Below are 23,751 nucleotides of genomic sequence, written 5' to 3'. Positions count from 1 at the left end.
TTGTGGAAAAATCAGTTTAATGTTCAGAATCACTAAACAAATTTCCTTTATACTTTATTGAACATACAAAATGATGTGCTTTTGAAATCAAGAATATGGAAACAAATGTTTTAAACAAAAAAGTCAACATTCAGCATAAACAAAATATTTTCCTGCTTTCTTCAGGTACCGATCATATGGAAACTCAATTTGTGGGGCTCACCCCGAAACGTTTATGTACCGGAGATATAGCAATATGGTTATAGACATTCAGACTTTAGATCAGCTCCTACATTTCAGTCAAGAAAATATCATTTGCAAAAAGTCTGAACACAAGACTGCATACAACTGTATAACCATTTAATATAGAGGTCCACTGCCAGCAAAAGGTACTTACATGCTCCTCTAACATCCCTACAGTTGAATTATAGTGAACCTCAGGGACAAAACTTGCATGAGACATCCTAAGTGTAAAATAATCCTGGTCTGGTATACATCAAACACAACTCAAACTCATGAAACTAGTATTGGGTTTTGAAATATGGTCTTGTTTCACCAAAATAATACGTATCTTGGTGTTGATCCATGTTGTACCATATTTTGTCCTTCCCTTGCTGTTTCAGTGGAAGGTGAATCAGGGTGAGAACTTCCACTCTCAGGTTACAGCTAAGATTTTGTTTTTTTGCCAAACTTAAGTGTCACAGTCATTTTAGCTACACACAATTTCCAGTGCCAATTCATGGTTGCAATACAGACAAGAAAAAAGTTCAAGCCTCAAAAATGAACCAATGTGAAACATTTCAAATTCCACTTTGTAGCCAGTATTGTAAACTGAGGAAACAATCCTCAAGAAATTGTGAAGATAATGTGGATTATAGAATTCACAAGTGACATTTTGTGAAGTGACAAATGGGCTGACTGATGTTATAAATGATCAAATGAAGGTCATCTGAGTGTAAACATGAAATCATACTTCAGTTGAATAATCAATGGAGGTGAAGCTTAATTCAAGATTTATCAACACCAAGATTTTCAAAACGCACAATATTGTAGTGAATTGATAGTCTGAGCAAGGCTAAATTACATCAAGGAGCACATTTTCCCTTTTCCTTACTATTTAGAAGGAAATTGCATGCAAAAATAATTTTAAAGTCTTTTCCTCCATATTTAATACAAAATAGTTTTTGGTTGTTAAGGAAGCCCGCTTCCCAAAATACTGATATGATAAACAAGTGAAGATCGAAGCCAATGCAGACAATCAAATTACGCTAGTTAGGATCTTCAGATATTGGTCCCACAATTGGCTAACCAGAATGGACAGTTTTTGTCATCATTAAGAGCAAAAGGTAAGCGGAGTGTTCTAAGTGCTGCTATCTGGCACATGTCCATTGTCAGTCCAAAGGTTAGTTTGACACAATCTTCCATTATGTGCACTTACAGCAAAATATGCTCAGCATATTTCTTTCATAATGGAAGATAAAGTTTACTTTGAGGATGAAAAGCAACTCAAAAAATAACTTTTTCTTATATATAAAGAGATTGCCAAAAAGAGCCATTGGCCTCGCTAGAACATTCAGTTGAAAGCAGATGACTGATACAGGTATACTTAGCCGTCAAAAGGTGGGCAGCCTAACAAGGAGGGAATAGTGATCCATGTTGGAGCACTCACCTCATCAAAGCTTCCACCACCTGACTGAGCTGACAACCAGGGAACTGTCCTCCAACAGCTCAGCATACTAGATAGCCCTGGGACTCAAACTCCTAAGCAGATAGTTGGGAAATTCTAGGTGTGTTTCTGGGCCATTCTTACAGGTTCTGTTATGCAGAAAGGCCGTTCAGTCCGAAAATAGGACTGCAAGTGCACTTAGGTGTCCTCGTCGTCATCACTGATCACATCCCTCCGTTCCGGGGTTGCAGTTTCACGTTCCCGGAGAAAATCTTGGCGGATTGCTTCGAGTTCACTCAACTCCTGGCGCACCTTCTCCAAGTGGAATGTTCTGCGACTATGGATCAGCCGCATTGGAAAGGGATTCATGTCCACAAAGGCGATGTTGGTAAGTTTTCTACAATAAAAATCAGCAATTAGGAATTTGGAAACAACTTCAGGGAAACATTTCATTGTCTCTAGCTCCCCACTACCCAGTCAATATTCTCCCTCCTCATTCCTAGTCAAACATGCAGCATTAGTCATAGAACTCCCTTGTTAAGTTATAACCATCAGCAAGGAATTCTGGGCATTCACAGGAGCCAAGGTGGCAAGTTGACACTTGGTTGTTAATGTGGGCTTGCTTTCCACAGTTGCTGCCAAATATCTTGCATTGTAGCAATAACAACAGTTCAAAACTATTTCATAGACAATAAAGCAATTTGGGGCATCCTCAAGGTCAAATGGGCCTTTTCCAATTTTAACATACAAATAGGGAGCAGGAGAAGGCTATTTAACCCTAAATGCAGCCAATGTAGATCTTGGTACTGTATCATGTGACTTAGCTTCATTTGATTAAAAAAAAATGCACCATGGGATTGTGGACAGACTGAAGATAATACACTGATGCTTTAGAATTACTGCTCTAAGGATGACGGGGCTCAGTTTAATTTGTGTGTAGCTTAAACCCAGAGTTCTGAGGTTGACTAAGACTAAGACTGAGATGCTATACTCCTGGCTCTTCGGTTCTTGTCAAGAAATCTTACTCTAATACAAAAATTACACTGACTTAAAGCAAATTACAACAGCAAAACTACAGTTAAGATTTCACTTTGTAACACTGTCTAAAATTTTAAAAGTATAATTGTTTAGACTTCAACATATCCTGTACAACAAGTTTGTAGAGATTAGTACACTGAGCTTCTATGTTGGTTGTTATATAAAAAGGTAAAACAGACTGTTTCCAAGCATTCAAACACAGCAAAACTAATACCAAATAGAACAAATGAGTCAAAAGAAAATAGTAAATGACAGTATTAAGTACCTGATTTAATGGGAACTTTGCTAAAGTAAATAAGGATTCAGGAATGAGCTTGTAGACATCGATCACGGGGTCTTTACCATTGCTCTCTCTCATTTTCTTTCCAGCTGAGTGGGCTTCCAAGATGAAAGTCACTACCACATTGCACACAACCTTGGAGTGCAGTAACCTCCTGACAGCAAATCCCTCTCATTTTCTTTACTTCTTTATTATAAAATATATTTCAAACTATCACTTTATCTTGGTAAGTAATTATAACAAAACATAATGAAGTAGATGGACCCTTTGAGAACTGGCATCTTAAGGAGCCAGTCAGGAGATAGTGGGAGGTGACATCAATGTCCATCACTTTTGAGAGCCAATTAGAGATTGAGCAAACATCTTTCAACCAATTAGCTATAAGTCTCACCTAGCCTGGGCCAATCAGAATGTATTGATCATGCTGTGGTTTGTGGCTTAGAGTTAATAAACAGCAGCTCTTGGTCAAAGGCGTGAGAGAATTTTGTAGTTATTTGACTTCAAATCAGGGCATTGGAGAGGGCCAGAGACCCCGTGTTGATCAGCACCCTAAGCTGAACCAGAAAACAAGAGCCATAGTATGCCCATAAAGTCACTGGCCTGCTTTAATAGATAGTATTTATAACATAGTAAAATTTCCTGAGTTACTGCACAGACTGTCACCTGTTGTCTGAGTGGTTAAAATCTCAAAACCATTTAATATTGAGATTTGAGATTAAATTATTCAAAACTTAAAATTTACAGGTGTACACTGAATGGTTAATCAAATTGGCCTGAAGTACAAAACTATATCGTGAATGGACTACCCCAATTTGATGCAGAAATCTATTTATTCCAACAGCCAGCTTTTATATAAAAAAAGTAATTCAGGGAATGTGGGCACCTCTGGCCAAGCCAACATGTATGCTCATCACTAACTACCCTTCAAGGAAGTGGTGTTAAATTGCCTTCATAAACCAATTAGTCTACTTGAGGTATGTAGACCCATAATTCTGTTAAGGAGGGAGTTCCAGGATTTTGACTTAAAAACAGTAAAGCAATGATTATTTATTTCCAAGTCAGGATAGTGAGTGATTTCAAGGGGAATTTGCAGGTGGCAGTGTTCCCATGTATCTGCAGCCCTTATCCTTCTAGATGGTAGGAGTCATGAGTTTGAAAGGTGCTAAGCAGCTTTGGTAAATTTCTGCAGTGCTTCTTGTGGATGGTATACACCTGTTGCTACCGAGCAAGTGCACTTCTTTGTTCTAAATAACATCTAGCTTCCTTAGTGTTGTTGGAGCTGCACTCATCCAGGCAAGTAGGGAGCATTCCGTCACACTGCATAAGATGATGATGCCCTAAATGGCTCCATTCACCCTTGCTTTATGCCATAATCATGTGGTGTAGTGTACCCTAACTTCTCTCTTCAGAAATCCTGAAGGCCAAGAACATAAGGAAAAGAGCAGGTGAAGTCAATTCAGCCCTTCGAGCCAGTTCCACTATTAAATACAATTATGGCTGATTTTGGGCTGTAAAATTTCCATTCCTGCCTACTCCTCATTTTCCTCAATTCACTGAGAGACTAAAATATGTCAATGCCAACCATAAATATACTCAGAAATGGAGCATCCACTCTCCAAGACAATCACTCTTGGGATTCAACAGCATTACCAATGCTAAACATTTCATCAACAATATTCTGGGGGTACGTGTTATCCAGAAACCTTGCAAGACCAGCCATTAAATAGACAATGGAGTTAAGAAGTTACATATTCTGCTGTAAATATCTCACTTCCTGATGGAATACTCCCCACAAGCTCCAATAAGTCAGAAGCTTGAGACTGTCCAGGACAAAGTAGCCTATTTGACTGGCCTCCCATCTACCATCAATGCACAGTGCGTGATGCACTGCAATAACACATCAAGGCAACATCCAATTGGTGACCTTGATTACCTAAAAGGACAAGGGCAGCAACGCGCGTGAGCAACAGTCTCTGAGAGCTCCCCAAATCGCACACCATCTTGGTCTGGAAACTTATTGCCATTCCTTTGCTATTACTTGCATTCATATCCTCAAATTGTGCTACTCTAATCAGTCTGGGCGAGTATACACACCATGGTCTGCAACTGTTCAAGAAGATGGCTACCACCTCATCTTCACTGGCATGTGGGGGAATGGCAATAAGTGCCATGGCTCACATTCAACAAAAGAATGAAACAATCCTACCAGGCATTTTGGAGTAAGGGACCCTAAAGTGGGAATAAGATTAAGGGAAGTGACTGAAGGTCAAAGGAAGGCTCTGAAGATTCATTTGAAACTGGGAAGTGTGGAGGAGTTAGAAAAAAATCCTCTAGAAAACACAGGCATAGAGACTGAAGGATGGTCTACCAATGAATGATATGGGATATATTGGGAAATATTAAGAGGGAAGGTGGACCAAAGAAACAGAAGGAACCGAGGGCGTCAAAGGGCTCAATGTCTGATGCCAGGATTCTATCGCTAATAGTTTAACAGGACATCAATTTTGCAATGTAGACAAGATAACACCTTCATTAAGCACAAAGTACCAGAAAATTAGTAGCACTAGGCTGCGAGTGATAATGTCAGTGGACAAATAATCCAAAGTCAGCTGGCAGAATTTAAATTCAATTTATAAAACCTGGAATTGAAATCTAATCTCAGCAACCGATTATCCAAAAGGGAACCTGCCACAAAAATGGAAGCTGCTGTGAAAACTTAGATCTCGCAGCATCTGTGGAGAGAAAGCAAAGTTAAGCACTTTAGGTCCAGTGACTTCTTCAGAATGGTCTGGCCTACTTGTGACTCCAGACCCACAACTCTCAATTGTCCCCGAAATGGCACTAGCAAGCCAAAGTCATAAAGTTCTGCAGAACGGTTACAGGCCCTTTGGCCTAAACTGGTCCATGCTGACGAAAATATCCATCCACACTAACCCCAATCTCCTGCACTTGACCCATATCCTTCGAAACCTTTCCTATCCATGTATTTGTCCAAATGCCTTTTTGGGCCTAATGGCCTCTTTCCACACTGTAGGGGTTCTAGGTTTCTAAATGTTGTTAATGTACCTGCCTCAACCACTTCCGCTGGCAGCTTATTCCATATGCGAACCACCCTCTTGTGTAAAAAAAGTTGCTCCTCATGTTCCCTTTTAACTGTAAATTGATGCCCTCTAGTCCTCAATTCCCCAGCCCTGGGAAAAAGATGGAGTGCATTCATGCCTCTCATGATCTTATACACCTCTATAAAAGTTCCCCCTCAGTCTCGATGCCCTAAAGAAAAAAGGTCCTCTCTCTTCCTATAACTCAGACCATTGAGTCCAGGCAACACCCTTGTAAATTTCTTCTGCACTCTTTCCAGTTTAATAATATCCTTTATAATAACAAAGTGACCAAAACTGTACTCCAATTGCAGCCAAGTTCAAGGACAATTAAAGATGCTTGCCTTGCCCATTATAAAGAGTTTTTTTAAAAATTCTAAATGAGGGGTGACATAGCCTGGATAGTGATTGAACATTAAGTTTACATTATTTCAGAAGAGTAGGGTAGCGAGAAGCGAGGGAAAAGAACAGTCAGAATTCATAATCAACTCAGGACGTTTGTATTGGGGTTAATAGCACTAAACTTACCGTGCATCTAGAATAGTGTGGGTGAAATATCTCAGGTACTTGAATATGGACATATTATCCTGAAGCTTCAGAAACTCGTCCTCCTTGAATTTGAAGACTGCAAGTGCATATCGGAATATAACCTGTATTTATGCAGAAAGTGATTTAACCAAATAAACAGCTTTAGTTCCAGATGACTACAATTAGCAATATCCTAATTACAATTAGTTTAAAAATTAGCACATTAAGATTAACCAATGAAAATGACAAATACACTTAAGTGCTACACCAAGATAAAGTCAAGTTTGTACAAGGTTCACTACCTGTTCTAAAGTAACTTAATTTTTGATTTGAAATTTCTGTAAGAATCATAAATATTATCAGCAGTTACAATGAAAACAAAAATTAGACATTCCAACTACAGTACTCTAAACCCAAAGATGACCATTTAAATGAGGGAATCAGAGACTCTACCTTTGGACCTTCATACAGGAATGAATCCCAGATACGGAACATGATATCACTGACAACACTATCCACGAATACCACGAGAAACCAGTTAAAGGTGATGAGAGAGAAATCAACCTTGTACTGTTCAAAGTGAGTGTGTAATCGCGGCAACTTTTCACTTAGCAAATCTTTGAATACTCGCTGGTCAACCTAGTGTAGAGAAGGGGACAATTTCAAGTCTTTTGGAAAGTTCAACTTTTCATACAGCATTTTGCATGCCCTCAAAATATCTCAAAACTCTCCAGCGCAAATGTGTTTATAATGAAGTGCTGCCAATTTACACACGAGGTCCAAGAAATAGTTGAAACAAAAAATAGAAATTGCCAGAGAAACTCAGGTCTACAACATCTGTGGAGAGAAAGCAGGGTTAACTTTTCAAATCCAGTGGTCCATTGTCAGAACAGTTTGTCGCTAGGAAAACGTAGTATACATACTGAATACTAGGTGGGTGGGGAGTTTAACAGATCAGTAAGCAGATAGGAGAAGGTGAAACCAAGCAGGAAAGCGAGAGAGGACAGTTAGGCAAAGACAGAAGGATGAATAATATAAGCTAAGGAGAAAGAAAAACTGATAACGGGGCCTGCAAGAAGCTGAAAATGAAAGGTTGGCTATGCTGAAAGCAGACCGTATCATGACAGGGTATGGGAATGCACAAACGATAGAGGTTACACAATCATTAAACTCAATAGCATCTGAAAAGTGGCAGTGTGTTCAAGTGGGAAATGAGAGATCGTTCTTCCAAAATGTGCAGACCCTCTTGTGCCACTACAATCTTACTTGACTATTCATGCTCATACTCTGCTTCCTGTAACAATTCCATTTTACTCTCCCGGTTTCTCTGGATCCACTGCATCTGTTCTGATGTTGCCATCTTCCACAGGGGCCTCTAGAAAAGTCCATCTTTTTTCTCAACCAAGGACTCCCTGCACTAAAGGTGGACGGGGCCCTCAGATGTGTCTCGCCTACATCCCAAATGTCTGTCCTTGCACCATCTCTTCGCTCCCACAACACCGATAGGGTCCCCCGGTACTGACTTTCCATCCCACCAGCATCCACATTCAAATTATCATAAGCCACCATTTCCAACACCTCCAGCAGAATGCCATTGCCAGATATATGTTCCCTTCCTTTTCCTTGTCAGCATTTCACAGGGACTGTTCATTCATCTTTTCATTCTCTGTGGTCCTTTTCAATCTGTTTCTATCAAATTTAGTACTACTTTCTCTAAAACAGTCCAACGCTCTTACGTTAGATACCTTATTCCTCTTTTGTACTTGCATGTACTGGGGTCTAAACCCTGTCAACTTAGTCTGAATCCTTTCCAACCACAAGATGACCTTTATGGGTCGGTTAGCTCAGTTGGCTGGATCGCTACTCTACGATGCAGACTGATGCTAACAGCGTGGGTTCAACTCCTGCATCAGCTGAAGTTACCACAATGAATTGCAAAAGTTGATTTGCAGGTGCAACAGGTAATCAGGAAGGCAAACAGAATATTGGCTTTCATTGCTAGAGGGTTTGAATTTAAGAGCTGGGAAGTTCTGCTGCAAGTGTATAAGGTGTTAGTGAGGCCACACCTGGGGTATTGTGCACAGTTTTGGTCTCCTTACTTGAGGAAGGATATATTGGCTTTGAGGCAGTGCAGAGGAGATTGACTCTAGAGATGAGGGGGTTACCCTATGAGGATAGGTTGAGCCGCCTTGGACTGTACTCACTAGAATTTAGAAGAATGTGAGGGAATCTTATAGAAACATATAAAATTATGAAAGGGATAGATAAGATTGAGGCAGACAAGTTATTTCCTCTTGGTGGATATGACTAGAACTCGGGGACATGGCCTCAAGATTAGGGGAAGTGGATTTAGACCATAAGACGTAGGAGTGGAAGTAAGGCCATTCGGCCCATCGAGTCCACTCCGCCATTCGATCATGGCTGCTGGGCACTTCAACTCCACTTACCCGCATTCTCCCCGTAGCCCTTAATTCCCCGAGACAACAAGAATCTATCAATTTCTGCCTTGAAGACATTTAGCGTCCCGGCCTCCACTCTGCGGCAATGAATTCCACAGGCCCACCACACTCTGGCTGAAGAAATGTCTCCGCATTTCTGTTCTGAATTTACCCCCTCTAATTCTAAGGCTGTGTCCACGGGTCCTAGTCTCCTCACCTAACGGAAACAATTTCCTAGCATCCACCCTTTCCAAGCCATGTATTATCTTGTACGTCTCTATTAAGTCTCCCCTTAATCTTCTAAACTCCAATGAATACAATCCCAAGATCCTCAGCCGTTCCTCATATGTTAGACCTACCATTCCAGGGATCATCTGTGTGAATCTCCGCTGGACACGCTCCAGTGCCAGTATGTCCTTCCTGAGGTGTGGGGACCAAAACTGGACACAGTACTCCAAATGGGGCCTAACCAGAGCTTTATAAAGTCTCAGTAGCACAACGGTGCTTTTATATTCCAACCTTCTTGAGATAAGTGACAACATCGCATTCGCTTTCTTAATCACAGACTCAACCTGCATGTTGACCTTTACAGAATCCTCGACTTTCACTCCCAGATCCCTTTGTACTTTGGCTTTACGAATTTTCTCACCGTTTAGAAAGTAGTCTGTGCTTTTATTCTTTTTGCCAAAGTGCAAAGGGATCTGGGAGTGCTAGGACAGAAATGTGGAGGAACTGCTTTTCCCAGAAAGTAGAGAATCTATGGATTTCTCTGCCCAAGGAAGCAGTTGAGCCAGCTTCATTAAATGTATTCAAGACACAGTTGGATGGGTTTTTCCATGATAGGGGAATTAAGGGTTATGGGGATAATGCTGGTAAGAGGAGCTAAGACGATGAATAGATCAGCCACGATCTTAATGAATGGCTGAGCAGGCTTGACGGGCCAAATGGCCTACTCCTGCTTCTATTACTATGAACCGTGTCTCCCCTCTCAACCTCTTTCCTCACTTAAGGGTGTAGTAACTCTCAAGTCGTTTCTTAAATGAAACTTCTATAGTCCAGTAGTGACTCACTCTACAAGGATGTTGGCCCCGTGTCATGTTGACGGGCAGCTATTCCTTTTCTATCAGAGCTGGTCCCATCGTCCCAAGAGTGTGAAGCCCTCCCTTCTACACTATGCAGTGATCCTCTACAGATTCCTATTACTACTCTGACTAGTGTGTGGTAATGGGATTAATGGAGAGGTTATAATCAGAGAGTGTACTTCTTACACATTCCTCCTAGCTCCTGAAAACTGACTGTTAGAGAGGACAGGTACCACATTGTTAGTACGGACGTGCATCACAACTTCTGGCTCAGTCCCTTTCCCTGTGGAATATTCTGCTCCCCACAGGGTCATAACAGACACTATTTGTCTGAAGACCTATATCAGACTTCAAAATGTTTCTGTTTCTCCCTCCTCAAACCTACTGAATTTCAGCAGTACTGTGATTATTTCACATTTCCAGAATGCACAGTATTTTATCTTTGGATTCTATTAAATGACACTTTCGGCAGGTGACAGCTCTGGTCACTAAAAATGGAGGAAGTCAGCAAAGGTTTCATCTTTGCCATGGCCTCATTTACATATACACAGCAGAAATATACCAACGGTAAATTAAATCAAAAAGAGAAAGCAAATGTGTAATGATCTCACCTGTGACCCGATCAGGTTCTTTGTATAATAATCTGGAGTCATAAAACACTCTGTAATAGCAACTAGACACCAAAACGCCTCCTCTTGTTCCAGGTACAGAAGTGCTATTCCTGCCAACCTATACGAAAGATTTCACACATTTTAGTACAAGCTAAATTGCTGATTCTCTCCTCAGAATACACTCACTGCTAACATATAATAATTAACATTTCTACATGCAGCCATTCTGTGCAAAGAACAGTAAGCCACCCTTGTTTGCGACCTATACCTTCTGTAACAGTGTACAGAATTACAGACAATTAATAAAATAAACAATTACTCAATAATGAAGTCTATATCTTAAGTTCATGATGCCCTTAGAATTACAATTACATCTGGTGGTTTTTAATAGGAAGAGAAATGACCAGATGACATAAATACTATTACCTTCAGCTGCCATGTCGTATTTTCAATGTATTTTATTTTACTCATCCATGGGATTGTGCACCTTGTGAAGATGGTGATAAGTTGTGCTCTTGAACCACAGCAGTCTTTGTGGTGAAGATATCTGACATCTTAGTTTATTGTTTCCATTAACTTTCATGTACAGCATGATCATATTCCTGACTTGGAGGAAGGAAGTGAATGTATTGTAGCCAAATTTAAAAGTAAAAGAAGGTGTTGCTGGAAAAACACAGTAGGCCAGGCAGCATCTGAGGAACAGGGGAATCGACTTTTCGGGCATAAGCCCTTCTTCTTATGCCTGAAATGTCGATTCGCCTGCTCCTCGGATGCTGCCTGGCCTGCTGTGTTTTTCCAGCACCACATTTTTCAACTCTGGTCTCCAGCATCTGCAGTACTCACTTTCTCCAAAGTTAAAGGTAACACAAACAGGTGTAAAGGAAAGTTGTGAGAAGATACAAACAGATACAGAGAGAGACAATAGGTTAAACAAGTGGGCAAAAAAATAGGAAAAGAGTGTATAATATGGGACCTGCATGTCCTTGGCAGAGTGGGGGGTGGGGGGAGAGGTGTGGGGGGAGTTGGAATGTTCAACCATGGGGAGGTGGGGTTGATTGGTGTGTGGGTGTCCCGGAAATTAGATTAGATTAGATTACTTAGTGTGGAAACAGGCCCTTCGGCCCAACAAGTCCACACCGACCCGCCAAAACATAACCCACCCAGACCCATTCCCCTACATTTACCCTTCACCTAACTACGGGCAATTTAGCACAGCCAATTCACCTAACCTGCACATTTTTGGACTGTGGGAGGAAACCAGAGCACCCGGAGGAAACCCACGCAGACACGGGGAGAATATGCAACTCCACATAGAGAGTCGCCTGAGGCAGGAATTGAACCCGGGTCTCTGGCGCTGTGAGGCAGCAGTGCTAACCACTGTGCCACCGTGCCATCCTCTACAGTGCTCTGCGAGAAGGCATCCAGTCTCCCCAATGTAGAGGGGACCACATTGGGAGCAATGGATACAATAAATGACGTGTGGAAGGGCAGATGAAAGTTTAGGACCTTGGACGGATGTGGAGGTGGGGGCGGGTGGTGGTGGTGGGCGCAGGTTTTGCGATTCCTGCAGTGGCAAGGGAAGGTGCCACAATGGGAGGGTTGGTTGTTGAGGAGTGTGGGTTGTTGAGGAGTGTGGGTTGTTGGGGAGCGTGGACCTGACCAGGTAGTCATGGAGGGAACTGTCTTTGCGGATAGGGGTAGGAAGGGGAATATATCCCTAGTGGTGGGGTCCGTTTGTAGGTGGCAGGAATGTCAGCAGATGATGGGATTTATGTGGAGGTCGGTGAGGTGGAAGGTGGGGGGGTGGGGGATGTTGTCCTTGTTACGGTTGGAGGGGTGGGGGTTCAAGGGCAGATGTGAGGGACATGGATGAGATGCGTTACAGGGCATCTTCAACCACGTGTGGGGAAAATTTGTTTTTTTTAAAGGAGTGTGTTGTGTGGTGGAACTGGTCCTCCTGGGAGCACATGTGGTGGAGGCAGAGGAATTGGGAATACAGGATAGCATTTTTGCAGGAGGTAAGGTAGGTGTAATCCAGATAGCTGTGAGTCGGTGCATTTGTAAAGAAAAACTGTCAGTGTTCAGTTGGTCCTCGTGGATGGAGATAGAGATATCTAAGGAGGTGAGGGAGGCGTCAGAGACATCCAGGTTAATTTGAGGTCAGGATGGAATGTGTTTGTGAAATTGATGAACTGTTAGACCTCCTCGTGGGAGCACAAAGTGGCGCCGATGCAGTCAACGTAGCGGAGGAAGCAGTGGGGAGTGGTGCCGGTGCAACTCCGGAAGATGGACTGTTCTACGTAACCAACAAAGAGACAGGCATAGCTGGGGCCCATGGCTACCCCTTTCATCTGTGGGAAATGGGAGGATTGGAAGGAGAAATTGTTGAGGGTGAGAACCAGTTCAGCCAAACGAATAAGAATGTCAGTGGAAGGGTACTGGTGGGAACATCGGGAGAGGAATAAATGGAGGCCCTGGTCATGGCGGATGGAGGAGTAGAGGGACTGAATATCCATGGTGAAGATGTGGTATTGGGGGCTGGGAAACTGAAGTCTTGGAAGAGGTGGAGGACGTGAGAGGTGTCCCGAACGTATGTGGTGAGTTATTGGACAGAGAGGATAGGACAGTATTGAGATAGGTGGAGATGAGTTCGGTGGGGCAGAAGCAGGCTGAGACAATAGGTCGGCTGGGGTAGTCAAGATTGTGGATCTTGGGTAGGAGGTAGAATCGGGTAGTGCGGGGTTTCTGAACAATGAGGTTGGGAGATCCCCTGAGATGATGAGGATGTGTTTGGTCTGGGAGATGATGGTTTGGTGATGGGGAATGAGGTCATGGTTGAGGGGGCAGTAAGAGGAGGTGCCTTTGAGTTGGCGTCTGGCTTCAGTGGTGTAGAGGTCAGTGCACCAAACTACCACTGCACCCCCTTTGTCCACTGGTTTGATGGTGAGGTTGGGGTTGCAGCGGATGGAGTTGAGGGCTGTGTGTTGTGAGGGTGAGAGGTTGGAATGGGGGAGGCAGTTGGACAGGTTGAGGCGGTCAATGTCACAGTGGCAGTTTGAAATGAAGAGGTCAACGGCGGGTAGCAGGCCAGCACAGGGTGTTCAGGTGGATGGGGTATGTTTGAGGTGGGAGAAGGGCTCCTCGGTTGGTGGGCAGGTATCTTGGTTAAAAAAAGTAGGCACGGAGGCAGAGGCAATGGAAGAAACGTTCAACGTCACAACGCATGTCGAACTCATTAATCTGGGACTGAAGAGGGATAAAGGTGAGACCTTTACTGAGGACTGAACTTTTGTCCTCAGTGAGGGGGAGGTCTGGGGGAGTGGTGAAGACATGGCAGGGATGGAAGCTGGGACCTGGATGGGACTGGAGTTCAAGGTGGGGGCGGAGACAGTGGCTTGACTGGTGTGGTTATGGGGTCAGTAGTGATGTCCCCCAAAGGAGGTGACGCTTACAAAGGGGGTGGAAGTAGTGCTGATGGTAGAGTTAATGGGGGCAGAAGTGATATCACAGGTGGGAAGGGCAACGTTGCTGAAGAGTATTCGGCTGCTGTCAATGGCAATGGAAGTGATGTCACCGATGGGCCCTACCAGCTGGGCAAAAGAGACCGTCGCGGCTGCAACTACAGGGACGGACGTGATGTTCAAGGTAGGTAACACGTCAGTGATAGTGAATCCAGCAGTACCGGTGTATCCTGTGGTGGTAGTCTTCTCTCCAGCTGTGCAGGTGGTTGGGTGGACACTGATCTGAGGTGGTGTGGTCGCCAATGGCTGCAGGTTGCGTGATGGCACTGGGGGCGGAAGTGACATCATCGAATGCCCCGGCCATCATGGAAGGCATGGCCATTGGCTAATGGTGTCTGGGCCATTGCAGAGGCCAGGAGAAAGTTCTGGAAGGTTCGAGGGAGCCCATGTATGGAGGGAAGTGCATGAAAGTTTGTTTAGCTTACATTCTTTTATGTCTGATGCAGTAGATAAATACTGTTTGTTGAGAGCAGGAGAAATACAGAGGATGTAGAAATACAGAGGTCCGCTGCAGGTCTGGGAAAGTGAGGCTTTGAGCTGGAGCAGGACTGACTGCAGGTAGAGTAGCTGGCAGTGCATGGCTGATAACGTGGGGCGGTGGATCCACAAACAGAATCGTTGTTGAAGGTTTCAGATTGTAGTGTGTACTGGTTCAAACTGGGTTGGTCTGAATGTGGTCTGGAGTCCGTGTGAGATCAGACGGTTCTGAGGAAGGAGATGTGGCTGTGGTAGCGAGTCTACAGGATGTTTTGTGCAGGCAAATCACTACTTCACCTGGAAGGTGTCCCTGGAGCTTGGAAAGTGAGGAGGTAAATGGGAAGTGTTACTTCTTCTGCAGCTTGCAATGGGAAGATGCAGAGGTGGGTGTGGGAGCTGTTGGACTGAAGGAGTGGACCTGAGTGTCCCAGAAGGAACAGCCCCTGTGAAATGCTGACAAGGGAGGGGAAGGGAATGTATGTCCGGTGGTGGCATCCCAGTGTTGAGCATATCCCTCTTCCTAGCTACTATTAGTTCTGAAGAATGTCATTAGACTCTCAGTACCAGTGGCTTTGTTTTATATATCTGCCAGCTATTTGTTTAATTTTGCTTTAATTGTTGTCGCTGTGCACTCAAGGAGATTCGGCATCCTATACAATTCTTGACCTTATGCCGAAGAACAGCAAAAAGCCAGGCACATGTCTGGAGCCTTGATTTCAGAAACTGACTTTCATCAATTCTCAATAGCTTAGCAATTCATTTTACACACATCTGAGATAAGACTGCTGGAGAGCCATCAACATTTCACATTAGATTTCTTTAACACAGCAGATAGCAACATTTCCAAAATAAAACTTCAGTAATCCAGCTGATTCAATTTCAAGAAACACAAACAATAGGTTTGTGATCTTAGTTATAGTTGTTGTCATGATCTCGAGGTGCTGACAACCACCACTAGATGGCAACCTTTCCACAGTTATGATTTGGAGATGCCGGTGTTGGACTGAGTTGTACAAAGTTAAAAATCACAACACCAGGTTATAGTCCAACAGGTTTAATTGGAAACACACTAGCTTTCGGAGCGACACTCCTTCATCAGGTGATAGTGGAGGGCTCAATCCTAACAGAATTTATAGCAAACATTTAGTGTGATGTCACTGAAATTATACATTGAAAAATTGATTGGCTGTTAAGCCTTTCATCTGTTCGAATAAAGTTGAGAAAGAATATTTAATGACTTCATAGAATCAATAGAATCCTTCCAGTGCAGACAGGCACATTTGGCCCACTGAGTCTGCACTGACCTTCTGAAGAACATCCCACTGTCTCCCTGTAACCCCACATTTACCATAGTTAACCCACCCGGCCTGCACATCCCTGAACACTACAGGGCAATTTAGCACAAGCAATTCACCTAATCTGCACCTCTGTACTGTAGGCAAAACCCACAAAGACCTGGAGAGAACATGCAAACTCCTCATAGGCAGTCATCTAAGGATGGAATGAACCTTAGCTCCCTCGTGCTATGAGGCAGCAGTGCTAACCACCATGCTACTGTACCACCCAGCCTCTCAGTGGTGTGTCCTGATCCCTCTTATTTCTCGTGAACATGTTGCTTATGGCAACATAGAAAAGCAAAGTTTTAGTTTCCACACACAATTCTACCTCTCTCAACCGGCTGGAGTCTCCAATTTGTCAGGCTGTTGGTCCAAACATCAGGGAACAATGAACAAAGGCCCTCCATGTTTTTGTGCTGCCACAGTTTGCTTTTCCATACTAAACCTGTCCTCACTTACAGAATCCATATCCTTCTATTCCCTTCCCATTCATGTATTTGTTCAGATAATTCTTGAACGCTGCTATTGTGTCTGCTTCCACCACCTCCCCCGGCAATGTTTTCCAGGCACTCACCATCCTTTGTGTGAAAATATTGCCTCGCATATCTCAAATTCCATAGCACCTCCCCACCTGCATTTGGATCCATGTCCCCTAGTAATTGACCCTTCCATCCTGGGAGGAGAAAGTCAGGACTGCAGATGCTGGAGATCAGAGCTGAAAATGTGTTGCTGGAAAAGCACAGCAGGTCAGGCAGCATCCAAGAAACAGGAGAATCAACGTTTCGGACATCAGCCCTTCTTCCTGAAGAAGGGCTGATGCCCGAAACATCGATTCTCCTGTTCCTTGGATGCTGCCTGACCTGCTGCGCTTTTCCAGCAACACATTTTTAGCCCTTCCATCCTGGGAATCTTTCCATCATATCCATGCTATTCACAATTTTATAAACTTCTATCAGGTCACCCCTCAACCTATGTTCCAGGGAAAACAAACCCAGTCTATCCAATCTTTCTTTGTAACTAAAATCCTCTGTATTAGGCAACATCCTAGCAAACCTTTTTTGTACCTTCTCCAAAGCACCCACATCTTTCTGGTAGTGTGGTGACCAGAACTGCACACAATATTCCAAGTATGGCCTAACTTCATTAGTTAGTTCATGAAGCTGCTGTATAATTTCTCTGTTCTTATACAGAATGCCCCTTCCAATGAAGACAAGCATGCCACAAGCCTTTTTTATTACGTGATCTACCTGCATAGCCACCTTCAGTGAGCTGTGGACCAGCACACCCAGATCCTTCTGCACATCAATACTCCTAAGGGTTCTGCCATTCACTCTACAATTTTCAACTGTACTTGATCTTCCAAAATGCATCATCTCACATTTGGCCGGATTAAATTCAATCTGCCATTTTTCTGCCCATGCCTTCAACTGACCTACATCCTGCTATTGTCTCTAACAATCTTCCTCACTATCTGCAACTCCACCAATCTTTGTATTGTTCACAAACTTACTAATTAGACCAGCTTTATAACGTAGAACATTACAGTGCAGTATAGGCCCTTCGGCCCTCGATGTTGCGCCAACCCGTGGAACCAATCTGAAGCCCATCTAACCTACACCATTCCTTTCTCGTCCATATGTCTACCCAATGATCATTTAAATGCTCTTAAAGTTGACGAGTCTACTACTGTTGCAGGCAGTGCGTTCCACGCCCCTACTACTCTGAGTAGGGAAAACTACCTCTGACATCTGTCCTTTATCTATCACCCCTCAATTTAAAGATATGTCCCCTCGTGCTAGCCATTGCCATCAGAGGAAAAGTGTTCTCACTATTCCAACCCTCTGATTAGATGTCTCAATTAAGTCACGTCTCAACCTTCTCTCTAATGAAAACAGCCTCAAGTCCCTGATAAGACCTTCCCTCCATACCAGGCAACATCTTAGTAAATCGCCTCTGAACACTTTCCAAAACTTCCACCTCCTTCCTATAATGCAGTGACCATAACTATATACAATACTCCAAATGTGGCCTCAGAGTTTTGTACAGCTGCAGCATGACCTCATGGTTCTGAAACTCAATCCCTCTACCAATAAAAGCTTACACACCATATGCCTTCTTAACAACCCTATCAACCTGGGTGGCAACTTTCAAGAATCTATGTACCAGGACACAGAGCTCTCTGATCATCTACACCACCAAGAATCTTACCATTAGCCCAGTATTCTGTATTCCTGTTACTCCTCCAAAGTGGATCACCCCACTTTTCCGCATTAAACTCCATTTGCCACCTCTCAGCCCAGCTCATGGATGTAGGTTTGCTCGCTGAGCTGGGAGGTTCATTTCCAGACATTTCATCACCTTAAGTGATCCACCTTCAGTGGGCCTCAGGTAAAATATCTGGAAATGAAACCTCAACCTGAGCTACAAATCTTCTCAAACCTCACTCTGCAGCTTTCATCACCATCCACAACTCTACTGACCTTAGTGTCGTCATCTGCAAATTTACTAACCCATCCTTCTATGCCCTCATCCAGGTCATTTATATGAATGACAAACAGTGGACCCAAAACAGATCCTTGCAGTACACCACTAGTAACTGAACTCCAGGATGAATATTTCCCATCAACCACCACCTTTTTCAGCTAGCCAATTTCTGATCCAAACTGCTAAATCACCCTCAATCCCATGCCTCTAATTTGTGCAATAGCTTACTATGGGGAACCTTAACAAACGCCTTACTGAAATCCAAACACATATTAACCGCTCTACCCTCATCGACCTGTTGGGTCACCATCTCAAAGAACTCAAGAGTTTGTGAGGCATGACCTACCCTTCACAAAACTGTGTAGACCATCCCTATTATTCATCTCTAGATGATTATATTCAACAGCATTATTATTGCTGAATCCCCCAATACTAATATCCTAGAGGTTTTACTATTGATGGGAAACTAAAATGAATGAGCCATATAAACACAATGGCTACAGGGGCAATCCAGAGTCTAGGAATCCTGCAGCAAGTGACTCACCTCACGACTGGCCAAGGTTTGTTTACCATCTTTCTACAAGACAAGTCAGGTGTGTGATAAAATATTGCCCACTTGATTGTGGGAGCTGCACACATCCAGGCAAGGTATGTGACATCATCCAGTAGAAAGTAGCAAGCTTGATTGGCACCACATCCATAAACATTTGCTCCCTCCACCAATCAATGCTCATTAGACGCAGAGAAAAGCATCTAAAAGATGCACTGCAGTAATTCACTAAGCCTTTTCAGGCCTTTCAAAGCCACTACTGCCGAGGAGGACAAGGACAGCAGACACATTTGGGTTCCCCTTCAAGCCAGTCGTCATCCTGACTTGGAAATATATCACTTTACCTTTACAGTCACTGGGTCAAAACATTGGAACTCCCTCTCTAACAGCACTGTGGGTGTACCACTACCAAATGGATTATAGCAGTTCAAGGTGGCAGACCACTTTCTCAGGGGCCATTAGGGTGGGCGATTAATGTGAGCCCAGCCAGCAATGCCCATCCTCTGAATGAATCAAAAAAGAAATACAAGTAGCTGTTTCAGTAATTTAAAATTAATTTCAGATAAATCTCAAACATTTTCCTGCCTGGATCAAGGGAGTCAAATCCTTCCATTTCTCCTCCCCCAGAAAAACACACCTTAATCAGCACTCTTTTCTTCCTGCCACTCACAGCCAATTGTGGATCCAATTTGCCAAGTTTCCTTGGATCTCATGGGCCCTTACTTTTCTCATCAGTCTCCCTTATAAAAAGCCTTCCGGACACCCAAGTAGACTACATCAAAAGCACGGTCCTTAATCTACAAAAACTTTTCAAAAACTTCAATCAAATTGGCTAGACATGACCTCCTCTTAACAAACCCATTCTCTGACTGCTCTTGATTAATCCCTGTCTCTCCAAATGCAGATTAATTCTATCCCTCAGAATTATTTCGCCATCAGTGAGGTTAAACAAACCAGCCTGTAGTTTCCTGGTTTATCCTTACTTCCCTTCTTGAATAACAGTAACACTGGCTGTACTCCAGTCATCCAGCACCTCTCCTGTGGCCAGAGGGGAATTGAAAATTTTTGCAAGCTAACTGAGCTTCCCCACAATAATGACAGTGATCATGACTTCTGGAGCTTAGTCATTAGAGGTAACAGATTCATCGATAGTCGACTTTTTCTTAAAGAGCTTTACCACAAGGAAGGGGAAAGGACAGAGAAAGGTAAGTTATTTCAAATTATGAACCTTGCCCACCCATGCCAGAAGTACAGCAGAACATAAACTAGTAAGCATCTTATACTCTCCTTACTACTAGACCAAGTCATATTAAAAATCAATTGATGTCAATTTATTTTCATGAGACTTTACAATTACTGCAAATATAACCACACCATTGTCAGATGTAAAGAGACAAATGCATTAGAGATGTTTGAAAAGATTTGAAGTTCAGATTGATTAGTATGTAAGTTAGCTCGCTGAGCTTGAAAGGTTTGTTTTCAGACGTTGCGTCACCATACTAGGTAACATCATCAGTGAGAGTCTGCGGTGAAACGCTGGTGGTATGTCCCGCCTCTCTATTTAGAGGTCTTGGTTTCTTAAGGTGGACGATATCATTTCCAGTTTTTATTTTCCAAGGAAAAGTAGATAGGGTCTAAATCGATGTGTTTATTGGGGGAGTTCTGGTTATAGAACATAGAAAAGTACAGCTCAGAAACAGGCCCTTTGGCCCATGAAGTTGTGCAGAGGTTTAATCCGAATGTAAAATATAATACCTTAAACTACGCACCCCTCAACTCACTGCTATCCATGTGCATGTCGCTTAAATGTCCCCAATAACTCTGCTTCCACCACCACGGCTGGCAATGCATTCCATGCATTCACAACTCAATGCCATGCCTCTAAGATTTCTCATGCGTGTCTTTGTTTTGCCTGTCCTAGGGTGTGTGTGTGTGTGTGGTCCCAGTCAAAGTGGTGTCCTTTTTCTGTATGTATAGAAACTAGTGATAGTGGGTCATGTCATTTGGTAGCCAGTTGGTGTTCATGTATCCTGGGAGCAGGTTTCCTGCTAGTTTGTTCGACGTAGTGTCATTTTACAGTTCTTGGGTGGCATCTTGTTAGTTTTGCTGATAGCATCTAATGGATTCTTTACATTCATTTAGTCATTGTTAGTAGGCTACCATGATGCCAAGGGGTCCGAGTAGTCTGGAAGTTATTTCTGATGTGTCTTTGATGTAAAGTAATGTGACTATAGTTTTTGGTTGCAAGTGCATATCTAAACACTTAAAATGCGATGAGGGCTGCTGTCGCTTCCACTGTTATAGGCAGTAAGTTCCAGACTCCCTCCATCCTCTGAAAAAAATGTTTTCCTCTCATCTCCTCTAAACCTTACTTTAGCTTAAATTTATCCAGTCATTTGTCAGTCCATCAATGGAAAATATTTCTTTCTGTCGATCCTATGTCTCTCTATTTCAATTTATCTCAATCATACCCCCTCTCAATCTCCTCTACTCTAAGAAAAATAATGCAAGTCTGTCCAAATTCTCTTCATAATTAAAAATCTCCTATCCAGACAACATCCTGGTATATTCCTTATGCACCCTTTCCAGTGTCATCACAGCCATCCTACAATGTGGATTTCAGACTATTCATAATACAGTCTAACCAAGGTTTTATACAGTTCCAGCATAACTTCCCTGCTGTTAAATTCTACACCTTAGGTAATAAAGGCAAGTATACCATCTGCCTTCTTAACCACTTTATCCACCTGTCCTGCTACCTTAAGGGACCCATGCACATGCACACCACGATGCCTCTGATTCCATTTGCCACTGTTCAGCCCATCTGACCAGCCTGTCTATATCCTCTTCACTACTTACTACACCACCAAGTTTTGAGTCATTTGCAAACTTACTGATCAACCCTAGTCCATTCAAGTCTAAATGACACACAAACCACAAACAGCAAGTTCCCCCAGCACTGACCCATATTGAATCCTGCTGGACACAGACCTCTAGTCAGAACAACACCCTTCAACCTTTGCTTCTTGCCACTCAGCCAACTGCCTATCCAATTTACCAAATTTCCTTGGATCCCATAGGTTCTTACCTTTGCTATGTCTCCTATATGGGTCTTTATCAAAGCCTTGAAGTTCAATTAGGCTACATCAAAACCACTGCCCTCATGTACATGCCTGGTCACTATTTTGAAAATTCAACCATTGGTCAGACATGACATCCCCTTAATGTTGCTTTTCATGAACAACCAGTCAATTGTCAAATGTTTGGAGACGATAAAATTCTCATGTACATTTCCATGGCCATGCCACTCAACCAGAAGCAGGGTGGGCCATCTATTAAGAACTTCCAATTGAAGAGAGTTAGAAATGTTTCAACTTGGTCTCGACGTTGATGTGCTGGATACACCATTGAGAATGGAAATACTTGTGCAGCTTCCTCCTCCAGTGAGTTATTGAATTGTTCACCACCATTCACAACTAGTTGTTGCAAAACTGCAGAGCTGAGATCTGAACTGTCAGTTGGCGATCGCTTAGTCTTATCTACTGAATACTGCTTCCACTGCTTGGCATGCTAGTAGTCATGTGTTACAGCTTCACCAGGTTGTTAATCTCATTTCAGGTATGCCCTCCTACACTTCATTTCGCCAAGGCTGAACACCCAGCTTCACAGCATTGAAGGAATGGGGGATATATCAGGTCATGCTGTTGCAGATTGTGTTGGAACATAATTTTTTGATGATAGCCCTCAGCATTTCACTGATACACAGTTGAGTTGCTAGATCTGAACAAACAACAAAAGTACAGCACAGGAACAGGCCATTTGGCCCCCAAGCTTGGGCCAATCATATCCTAACTAAACTAAACAAATCTTCTGCCCTTATTCGGTCCATATCCGTCTGTTCCCTCATGTGACCATCCAGATGCCTCTTAAATGTTGCCAATGTGTCTGCTTCCCCTACCTCTTTTGGCAGTGCATTCCAGACTGCTGCCACTGTGTGAAAAATTTCTCTCATACATCTTCTTTAAACTTTCCCCCTCTCACCATGAACCTTTGCCCCCTTGTAATTGAAACTTCAACCCTGGGAAAAAAGCCTCTGGACTATCTACTCTATCTATGCCTCTCATAATTCTGTAGACATCTATCCGCTCTCCGCTCAGCCACCATCTTTCCAATGAAAACAATCAAGTCTTTTTAACCTTTCCTCATAGCTAATGTCCCCAAGACCAGACAACATCCTGGTGAACGTTCTCTGCACACTCTCTAAAGCTTCCATGTTCTTCTGATAGTGAGACGATCAAAACTGCACACAATACTCCAAACGTGGCCTAACACGAGTTTTTATATAGCTGCAACATGGTTTGCCAACTCTTGTACTCCATGCCCCGGCTGATGAAAGCAAGCATGCCATAAGCTTTCTTCATCACCTTGACCCGTGTTGTCACTTCTGGGAACTGTGGACTTGCACACCCAGATCAGTCTGTAAGTTAATGTCCCTAAAGGGTTCTGCCATTTACAGCATAATTCACATTTAAATTTGATCCTCCAAAATGCATCACATCGTATTTTTCTGGATTTTAGTTTTTGTAAATGGGACTTTATCAAATGCCTTACTGAAGTCCGTATAAACCACATCCATAGCTCTTCCCTCAATCATCTTTGTTA

The 23,751-nt window shown here is 43.0% G+C and overlaps 1 protein-coding gene across 4 annotated transcripts in view; it reads right to left on the bottom strand.

Moving 5' to 3' along the window:
- tbc1d2b (TBC1 domain family, member 2B) overlaps positions 1-23,751 on the bottom strand; it is a 168,255-nt gene continuing 144,504 nt past the window's right edge. For 3 of the 4 annotated variants that reach the window (XM_072553298.1, XM_072553301.1, XM_072553300.1), the window contains 4 exons: positions 10,721-10,838; positions 7,043-7,228; positions 6,590-6,711; positions 1-2,042 (listed from right to left, as the gene is read on the bottom strand). In XM_072553298.1, the coding sequence (XP_072409399.1) occupies positions 1,844-2,042; positions 6,590-6,711; positions 7,043-7,228; positions 10,721-10,838 (625 nt within the window). In that variant the 3' untranslated portion in view covers positions 1-1,843. The remainder of the gene's footprint in view (positions 2,043-6,589; positions 6,712-7,042; positions 7,229-10,720; positions 10,839-23,751) is intronic. The other variant, XM_072553299.1, reaches the window with a different exon arrangement.

This window comes from Chiloscyllium punctatum, chromosome 33 (genome assembly GCF_047496795.1).
Source record: "Chiloscyllium punctatum isolate Juve2018m chromosome 33, sChiPun1.3, whole genome shotgun sequence".
NCBI classification, from domain to species: domain Eukaryota; kingdom Metazoa; phylum Chordata; class Chondrichthyes; order Orectolobiformes; family Hemiscylliidae; genus Chiloscyllium; species Chiloscyllium punctatum.
Note: the sequence above shows the minus strand (reverse complement) of the source record. Positions and strands in the feature narration are given on the sequence as shown.